Below are 9,871 nucleotides of genomic sequence, written 5' to 3'. Positions count from 1 at the left end.
TTGCCCAGTGTGGTCTCCCACCATGCTTCTTCATGATGCCCTCATAGGTCAGCCAGTAGTTGAGGCGAGGGACGTTCTTCCCGTAGGGCCTGGGGAGGGGTTGGGCAGGGGGGGCATGAGCAGGGGCTGGGATTTTGCAAACGCCCCTGAGAAGCCCCCAGCTGGGGAGAAGGACAACCCCAAGGACCCACCACGGGCTGTTTGACCAGCACTGGGTGATGGAAACCCTCCCGGGAACCAGTACACAACCGGTACTTGGCCAGTTGACCCTCATGTAGGACAACATCCTCAAGAAAGAGGGGTGGTTGGCTGTAGGGTGCTCCAAGGCCACCCCATCCCTTCTGGCTCAGTGCCTGCAAATATCTGGGTGGGATGAGTGGGGAAAGGTGCGGGAGCTCGTTCAATCCCGCTCGGCAGTGCCCTCCGGGAGCTGGTGCCGGTTTGAGCTGCGCATTCGCTGCTGCTGGGTCTCTGGGCACAGCTCCCGGGGCACCAGGATGCTGACCCAGGGAGGAGGAGGAGGAGGAGGAGGTGGGATGGGGACACGGCTCACCGGTACATGATGATGTTCATGTAGCAGCTGTCTCGCTGGAAGCAGGGACTCAGCCAGATCTCGTCCCCCCGCGCGAAGCGCACCTCCACGGGGTAGTGAGCCACCATCTTGGGGTTGTTCTCCAAGGCAGCTTTCAGCTCCAGCAAGGCTTCCTTCGTCTTCTCACTGCCCAGCGGGAGCCCCCAACCCTGGTTAATGCCAGCACAGGCACAACCAGCTCCCTTCAGGTTTGACCCCTCATCCCCACAGCTCCATGCCTGGCCCCATGCTAATCCAGGGAATGGCTCAGCATGTCCCAGCATGTCCCTCCCATTGCTTGGGACTCACAACACCCCACGGCGGCATGGATCCGGTATCCCAGGGCAGGGATGCAGAAGGGTCCCCATGCTGAGCTTGCAGGGAGGAATGGTGTCTCCTAGCCAGGTCCCTTTCCCCACGGCTTTGCTCCTGCTCCGGGCATCCTGGGCTGGGGCAGGGCAGGGGCAGGGGAAGGCATGTGGTTTGGGCACGGAGCCTGGCTAGGGATGGACAGGGAGGGCTGGGGATGGGCAGGGAGGGCTGGAGAGGGACAGGGAGGGCTGGAGAGGGACAGGGAGGGCTGGGGATGGGCAGGGAGGGCTGGGGATGGACAGGGAGGGTCTGCAGAGCCATTTACATGGGGATGGCCCAGTCTTGAACATGCTGCTTGAAGCGACACTCATAGTTGAAGATCTTGTAGCTGACGGCAATGTTCTCCACCCGGGAGCTGAAGAGGAGCCAGAAGAAGAAGCGGTTGATCCAGCACACCAAGCTGGGCACGAAGGTGCTGCAGGGGAGAGAGCAGGAGGTGAGGTCGGACCCCAGAGCTGCTGCCCGGGGATGTGCCAAGGGCCGGCTGCGAGCTGCGATGCCACAAGCCACAGCTGGGGAAGCTGGGCAAGGGGACGCCTTCTCAAGGGGCTGTAAGCAAAGCAGCAAAGCTGCAATCCACCAAGGGTGCTGCAATCTGCCAAGGGTGCTGCAACCCACCAAGGATGCTGCAACCTGCCAAGGGTGCTGCAACCCACCAAGGGTGCTGCAACCCGCCAAGGGTGCTGCAATCTGCCAAGGGTGCTGCAATCCTCTGCTGGAGCCCATGGGGTCCTGCAGCCCTGCCAGGAGCTGGCCTGTGCTCACCCCACCTCATCTTGGACCTTGCACCTTTGCCCTCAGCTCCCTCCTCCTCCTCTTGTTGCAAAAGAAAAGGGGGGGCTTGGTCATCACCTTCCTCCCTCCTCGAGACCTCGGTGCCTCTCAGGCTGTGCACTGGGCATCCTCGCACTGGGGACCCAGAGCTACGGGGGCCAGGGTGGAGTGGCAGGGCTGGACCCCTTGGCAAGAGTCCTAAGTGGCCACAGTCCACTGGTGTCCAGCACAGATCTCCTGTGCCACCAGGGTCCTGCTTCCCAGCTTAGCCTCCAGGACCTGGCTGCATCTCCTCTCTCCACCCTGGTGCTCAGGACACGCTCACAGCCAACACCGTCCCTCCCAAAAAGCTCCTTTGCTGCTGCAACGCTGCTCCATCTGTGTGCACAGGAGAGGGCAGTGCAGCCCCAGGCATCAATCCCAGCCCAAACCCGCTCCTCCTGTGCAGGAGCTTGCTGGGAGGAGGACAAGCATCTCCTCCTTCCCCAGGGATGGGTGTCACAGCCCTTGCTGTCCGCCCCAGGACGCGGCTTTCAACACAGAGCTGGATGAGGCCAGCCCTGGCCAAACCTCCCCGACCCCACTGGTCCCCGACCGCATGCTCCTAACCTGATCCAGAGCAGAAATTCCAGCAAATAGTAGCTGACAGCGTAATCCCAGAACCAGCTGGTGGAGGAGGAGGGGGGCTGCAAAGCCAAGCAGAGGAAGAGGATGGTAGTTAGGGACCAGCAGGGTTTGCAGCTTTCTTGCCCGTGGGGATGAAGGTGGGAGCACGTGCCTGGACCAGGACCAAGCTGGGAGCGGGGCTTTGGAGAAGGGTACCCCAGGACTCCCCAGATCCCTCTCCCATGATGAAACAGGGCCACATCCAGTCCCGGGAAGAGACCAGGCTTTGCCATGAGGATGCGGAGAGTTTGGACAGCCCCAGCAGTATCTGTGTCCCGGGACCCCTGGTCTGTGGAGCACGGCAGAGCCCAGCCCAGCCCCAAAATGCTGTTTCCCTCATGGCCCCCCCCCCGGCAGCCCTTGCACTGCAAGCCCAGCCTAAAACGCCAGCTCAGGGAGGGAATCCAGCCCCTTCTCCCTTCCTGCGTAGAGCCTGGTGGGACCTGCCTTGTTGGTGGGGTCCTGGTAGATGACGCTGACGTTCTCACTGTGAGGGAACCACAGGAATCGGAAGTATTGGGATCTCTTCAGGTGGTCATCAAGGTGATCAAGGACCTGCAACAAGCAGAGAAACAGGGGCTGGTGGGTGACTGTCCCCTGCTGTGGAGCAGGGATCCTGGGAGCAAGGGCTCAGAGGCACCTCGGAGCACTCCCAGGATCGCTGGGGAGGGTCTGAGGAGTTCGTTTGCAGAGTCTGGGCAAGCCTTGGGTTGGAGGGGGGGTCAGTACAGCCCAGTCAAGCACCCAGGGGCTAATAGAGACCATGGACCCAACGTCTGGGGAAGGGAACCTAGCATGACCATCACCACCTCTGCCTCGGCCGTGGCAGAGCCCCTCCTCCTGCAGATGCTGCCGGGGCTGTGTCTGGCACGCAGACGAGTTCCAACCCTGCATCCTCCCCCAGTCGCACCTCCGCAGCCCCCAAACTGCTCCATCAGGCATGCCCAGAGCCCCTGCAGCCAGCCAGGGCCATCAGCCATGCAGTGGGGCATGCTGGGGGCTACCGAAATCCACCTCCTGGTCCAGAAATCCACCTCCTGGTGCAGCGTCAGGGATGCCCTCCCCAGCTTGGCAGCACATCCCTTTGCAGCCCCGGGGGTCGGAGCCAGGATGCAATGGGACACGGAGCCGGGATACAACGGGGGATGGAGCCGGGATGCACTACACAGCCCCATCCCAGAGACATCCCCCACTTTGAATGCAGAATTGCCAAATTCTTCGTAAAGACACAAAAAAGAGCTTTTAAGAAAAGCAGCTCCCTGGGACGAGCTGCCTGCCGGCAGCGGGGGACAGCGAGGTGTGGGGAGCCCCAGCGGGCAGGGGACAGGCAGGACCATGCAGGTGATGGGGCTCAGGGGGTGACCGCAGCCCCAGGGATGTACTCAGCCCATTCCCAAAGCCACTGGGGTCTTGGCCCAGGGCCACTTGGAGGAAACCCCCCAGCCTGACACAGCAGGCACCCGCAGAAAAGAGAAGACCCTTCAGCCCTCGTCCCCTCTCCCTGCCCGCGTGTGCAAGGGCCGAGTCCCTCTTGCAAAGAGCCCCTCCGAGCACCCCCTGCTCCTCCTGCAGACATCGCCCACAGCTTTGCAGAAAGGCTTGAAAAACCCAGCCGCTTCGCTTCGAGGAGATGGCTCGACGCAGGAGAAGGTGCAACGCCCCATGGATGTAACCCCAGGAAGGTCACGGCAGCCTTCGCTGGGAAGCTGCTCCTTGCCGGCTGAGTCATTTGAGTTAATTTGTCTTAATGAGCTGTTAATCACCAGGCTGGGCTGCTTTAGCAGCGAGCATCTTGCTGTCACCCTGCCCTAAGGTGAGGGTCTTCGTGGGGTCGCGCTGCCGGAATGCCGTGGTCCCATTAAAGTGGGGAGGATGGGAAGACAAAGAGCGCGTTCCTGCAACAGGGGAGAAGCGATGCTAACGCTGTTGTCTTCATCTTCATGTCTGCAGCTCCCCAAAAGCCACAAAATCTCCCCAAGGTCTTCCCAAACTAGCTTATTTTCTAGCCAGAGAAGTTCCCATGTTGGGAACCGCTAACGATGGTGCACGTAGGAGCAGGACAGAAGCCAAAACCCCACATTTTCCCCGCTTTGGCTCAGGAATAAATGCGTCGAGCAGCTAAAACAAGTGGGGGGGAAGAAGGATGCGGCTTTGGCAAGGTGATCCTGCCAAGGGCTGTTTGTCTTCCAGCCGTGGCGTTTGAGCGCGGAAGCAAATTGCTCGCGGGGCGACCTTTTCAATGTGCGCTTTTGATCCTTGTGATAGAGGAATATCAGTCTGAAGAAAATAAGCCCCTGCGACTTTGTAGGATAATTATAGCGCAGCGGGCAAGAGCTGAAGGCAGCGAGCGAGGCGGCTCCGGGAGTCCTTGGGGACGGTGTCTGCTGGCTGAGTGCCGGAGTCAGAGGCAGAGGGCAGGCGGTGGAAATCTTGTCCCTGTAACGTGGCCAACGCACGCAACAGAGACGACCCCAGAGCATTGCAGAGACCCCGGGGGATTTTGCTCATCTTTGCTTCCCTCCCGGGAGCCCCGAACAAATCCCTTTGCTTCATAAAGCAAACGAAGCCGCTTGCTTTCTTGCTTGCAAACACCCTTGAGAGCTCACTGAAGGTTGCTCCAGGTGGTCCTCGGGGAAAGGACAAGGATGGGACAGATGGGGCCAAGGAGGACAAAGCACAAGAAGACACCAGCACACATCCCATAGGTCTGTCCGACCAATGATGGGGAGCCAGGGAGCATGGAGAGCTTGCATTTTGGGGGGCAAGGGGGAGAAGGATGCCCCTTTGCCTGCATCCCGCCTGTGCCTGGCAGGGTCCTACCACACCAGGGGACGATGTCTGAGCCCCGGTTGGAAGAGCCGCTTCCATGCACTGAGGCCAAACCCAACGCTTCTGGCTAGGAGGTACGAGGTCAGGCCCAGCAAGGGGGTTTAGGTGTTGGGTGGTCTTGGGGGAGTTGGGATTGAGGGATCCATCCCAGGTGCCTGGGACATCCCCCAAAGCGTCAGGATTCAGGTTAGGGTTAGGGTTGGGGTTAGGGTTAGGGTTAGGACATAGTAGGCTCAGATCAAAAGCACCAGTTCTTCACCCGCCAGGTTGCTAAGCTGTGCGAAGCTGCAGGCTGTTAAAGAGTTTGCATGGGTTCGGAAGCAGATCAGAGACCTTCCTGGAAGGGCAACTCATTGCCCTATCACACGGACACAAACCCCTCCAGCTCAGGAAGCCCCAAAGCTGCCAAGATCTGGGGAATCACAGAATGGCGAGGGCTGGAAGGGACCTCAGGAGATCATCTAGTCCAACCCTCCTGCTCAAGCAGGTTCACGAAGAAATATTGTACCTTGAGCCTGACCCATCCTCATCCTCCCAGCAGGTCTGGGGCAAGGGGAGGCTGACTCCATCCCCGCCACCACCCAGGGATGCTCTGCCGGTCCCCATGGCATCCTCAGCTGTGAACCCTCTCGGTCCCGGTCACGGCCAGCTAGCATGGCTGAGTTTATCCCAGGGATAAAAAATAATCAGGAGGCCAGAAAAGCAAGCGTGCAGAGCTTACATAACCACAAATCCAAGCCTGGCTCCTCTCACACATATATTATTTGCAATGTCTTAGATAACTCAGGCTTAAATATTTCAAGGAACCTGCTCCCTTGCCATTATTCTCTTCCGCCTCGCTGGGCCGCTCAACATGAAAGCTGGAGATCTGGAAGCAGGCAAGGCACGGTGATGACGGGGAATTGATAATGGCATTAATATTTATAGAGTGCATTCTCGTTTCACCCTCCGAACAGCCCCGAGGGACGGGGAACGATGGGCTGAGCTGTGCCGGGGGGGGGTGTGTGTGCATAGCCTGGGCGGAGGATGCTGAGTAAAGCTCAGCCTGGGCAAGCTGCCCTGCGCAGGACAGCAGGGTTATCCTGCACCTGAGCTTCGGTTTCCTCCCTAAAAAGCAAATTAGGGGGTGTAAATCAACATGCAGCCTGGCAATTTGGCAGAGGAAAGGTGGGAGGGGATGCAGCGAAGGTCCCAGTGGTCTGGCAGGGTGGGTGAGGACCAAGCGCTGAGGAGCTGGCAGGCTCCCACCGCATTTAAACATATTTAAATGCATTTAAAGCAGGGAACTCCCTGCTGCCGGACACCAGGGAAGTCACAAGGAATCAAAGAGGCGATTCACAGGGAAAAAATACCTCTGAGTCATTAAAGGCAAACGCATCCCCTCTGCAACTGGGAGGACTGGTAATGAACTCGCTGCAGGCTGGAGAAACATCTTGGCGGGTTTCCCTTCTTCCTTTGTCTTCCCTTCCCACCTCCCAGGAAAAATATGGCCCTGAAGTGCTCGACGGCCGGGGGGGGGTTGCTTTGGATCTGGGCTTCAGAGGAAGATACTGCGAAAGCGCGTTACGTTCACAGCCGTGGTGGTGCTCGAGCCGCCCCAACGGGGCCCTGAATAATTCAGTCCTTAAAAAATTAAGGACAGCGTGTCTCAGAGCCTTACTGGGGCTGCAGCTCTGATGATCAATCCTGCAACAAAGTTTGCTGCTCTGGTCCAAGGGCTATTTATTTTTCATAAGCCTGACTTCACGAAGGCTTGTGCTGTCGTTAGCCAGGGCTGGAACGGGACCCGGGAGACCCAAACGAGCCAAGGGGTGAGGATGCTGCCGAGGATGCCCCAGCAGGGATGCCGGGCCTCACAGCAGGACACAGGCAATCAGTGGGTGAAGCAGATCCAGGTTCCTTCCCACCACCACCACCGGTTTCTTCCTTCCCGACGGACTTTGTGCCTCAGTTTCCCCATCCAGAAATCCACCTCCTGCCGGTGCCGGCAGCCAGCCCTGCTCAGCTCACATCCTGATCCGGGAGCTGTGCCAGGCTCTCCCAGCCGCGGCGGGGCTGAGCAGGGGATGGAACAGCTCGCTCCGTCCCACTCGCCAGCACCGTGAGGGTGGGAGGGCTCCAAGGAAAAGGCTCCAGCAGCTGAAAGGAGCTTATGCCATGGCAGAGACAGGGGAAGTCAGTTTTGATGTGTTCCCAGCAGGAAGAATTCCTTCAAATCGCTCTGTAGAAATGCCCACGGGGCCATCAAAACGCTTTCTGAGGGAGCCGGATCACACCCACCGCTGGCCACAAAGCCACACAGAGACCTCAGCTCGGAAAGCCCAGGGGATGCCCTGGCCCAAAAAGGGCCGTTTTGTGCCCGTTTCGAGGGAAATCAGCCTGGCTCCTGCTGGGGATGGGAAGCTCGGCTGGAGGAAACCACTCTCCAGCACTGGGCCAGCATCCCAGGACCCTGTCCCCAGTGCCTCAGCCCTGTGCCAAGCAAGGACTGAAACTTCTCATGCTCTCCATGGCCAAGCAAGTGCCCTGTCATGGGCTACATGCACGATGTGGCCTTTGGGAGGGACACGGTCATGAAGAAGGGACAACAGGGAGAGGATGGATGGCGGGAGAGCCGGAGAACTTGCCAAGGAGGAGACAGCATGTGAAGCCTTCAGAGTCATGCAGGATCCCCATCTACAAAAGAGCGGGTCAGAAACCCTCCTCAGAAAGCCACCTCCCCTGGGGACAGCCCAGATGGCCCAGTTGTTGGGGCCGTACACCTCGGTTGGGGGGATTTGGGCCTTTGGCAAGACAGAGACAGACAAGATGTCCGGCAGCAACATGAGAATTGGGTTAGAGGGAGTTTTCCATCACAGGTTGGATCCTGATAAGGGATTTCTCCAGGCTGGTCCTCGAAATGTGTCACCCATCACGCTCCTCATCCCCACGTTCAGCTCAGACAAAAAGAGTTAAAACCAACTTCGCACTGGCAGACGGAGAGCCCCACGGTAAAAAATACCCAGACCTCGCACGTGAGGAAGGACTGAGTTGTCATCAAAAGCCCAAGATGCTCATGGACATGTTGTGTGGCCCATCTGCTGCTGGGAAAAGGCTCCCCGCTGGCCAGGGCAGCAGGAGATGAGGAAATGGAAGACGGCACTTCCTCAGCAAGCACAGGGCTCGTGCCCCGTGGGACATTGCTCCTCTCCTCCAGGAGCCGGCCAGGCGCTGCCGGCCTCCGGGAACGACGGCTCAGCCTTCTCCCTCTTCTTGCTTAAGCCAGGCAGCACATCAGCTCATCAGACCAGCCCAGGCTTTCCAGCAAGCGCAATTTTCTCCAGCTGGAACATTAAATCTGCATTAGGCTTAGTCATGTGTGCCTGGAGTTGCCAGGCTGACCCACCGGCGCCTGCGAACGCTGGGTTGAACGGCGCAGAGGCGTTGGCTGATCCATCTCCGGGTGACGCTTCCCGAGCAAGCGCCAATGCCTGCAGGCTCCTTCAGCCTCTCTAACCCAATTGCACCCGAGCCTCCGTGCTCTGGCCTGCAGCAGGAGAAAAACCAGGGAAGATGAAGCTGACGGCTACGGGCAAACCTCCATCCCAGCTCCGCGGGGACCGCTGGCGTGGCACAGCCCAGGCACACCTCCAAGCCCGGAGCAGCTTCCCACCACCACGGCTGCTCTTCCCCTGCGGCGAGGCTCAGGCGTTGCTCACAAGGAGGGGGAACCGTGTAAAACCCACGGGGTTGTAGGCAAAGAGGAGGGGGGCTGACTTCTGTCACCTGCCGGAGGGGTTGGGCAGGAGGTAATCGCTGCTGAGACGTGAGGATGATGCTGCAGAGAGGCCAGGACACGGGGATGTTGGCGGGGGTCTCGTCACCTGGACTTTTCCCTAAAGTGGGCACTGGCTGTCCTTCCAGAGGTCCCAAAGAACCTTGCCAGCCCCAAATCTGAATCGGAGGTGACATCAGGAAGAGCAGGAGAAGTGTTTTCACCCTCCTGTCCCCTGCCTCGGTCCCAGTGGTGGCACGCAGCTCCCACCGGCCGACTTGAGCCCAGCCAGGAGGTCCATCCTGAGCCGGGAGCCCTCTGCTCCCCCAGATCTCAAGTTTGCAACCACCCCATTGCCAACGCATCCTCCCTGAGCTGGGGACCACAGCCAGCAGCCAGCCAACCCCCCCAGCAGCCTCCGCGGGCACGGTGGTCCCACCGCCCCTGCCAGGAGCCAGGGGATGTCTTTGAGGGTCCCAGCCAGGTCCCAGCTCAGGGTCACCCTCCGCAGCCCAGAGTGAGCACACAAAGTCTTGGGCAGGTTCCTGAGGACACTGGAAGCCACCAGGCTTCTCCTGCAGCCACGAGCCGCCCCGGGGCTGCACGGAGGGTGGTCCAGGAGAGTAAAACCAACTATTTGAATCTCAGGCTCCATGAATGCAAAAAGTCTGTACCAGTCCGGGCCCGTTTTAAAAGAGGAGCCTGGGAACAGCTCAGGGCTGAGCACGGTGATGATGAAAAAGGTGGGGTTTAATGTCACTTTGCACCCCTGGGCCAACTTCTGGGCCCGACGTGGAGCGGAAAGCAGGCAGGAGTGGACACAGCTCCTCGCAGAGATGGTGCCTTGCAGTTCTCAAACCCCACCAGGAATAATAAATGAAGGAAACGACTTCCATCTCTTTCCC

General features: G+C 59.3%; 1 protein-coding gene across 1 annotated transcript in view; it reads right to left on the bottom strand.

The window, feature by feature from the left end:
- The window catches only part of LOC104132031 (L-gulonolactone oxidase-like), a 17,394-nt gene that overhangs the window by 451 nt on the left and 7,072 nt on the right, over positions 1-9,871 (bottom strand). Inside the window, exons 7-11 of the mRNA XM_009645272.1 lie at positions 2,831-2,938; positions 2,327-2,403; positions 1,209-1,358; positions 554-718; positions 1-89 (exon numbers count right to left, since the gene is read on the bottom strand). Of these exons, the coding sequence (XP_009643567.1) occupies positions 1-89; positions 554-718; positions 1,209-1,358; positions 2,327-2,403; positions 2,831-2,938 (589 nt within the window). The remainder of the gene's footprint in view (positions 90-553; positions 719-1,208; positions 1,359-2,326; positions 2,404-2,830; positions 2,939-9,871) is intronic.

The sequence above is a fragment of the Egretta garzetta genome, unplaced genomic scaffold (assembly GCF_000687185.1).
Source record: "Egretta garzetta isolate BGI_Z169 unplaced genomic scaffold, ASM68718v1 scaffold218, whole genome shotgun sequence".
Lineage (NCBI taxonomy): Eukaryota > Metazoa > Chordata > Aves > Pelecaniformes > Ardeidae > Egretta > Egretta garzetta.
The sequence above is the reverse complement of the archived record's forward strand: the minus strand, read 5'-3'. Positions and strand labels throughout refer to the sequence as shown.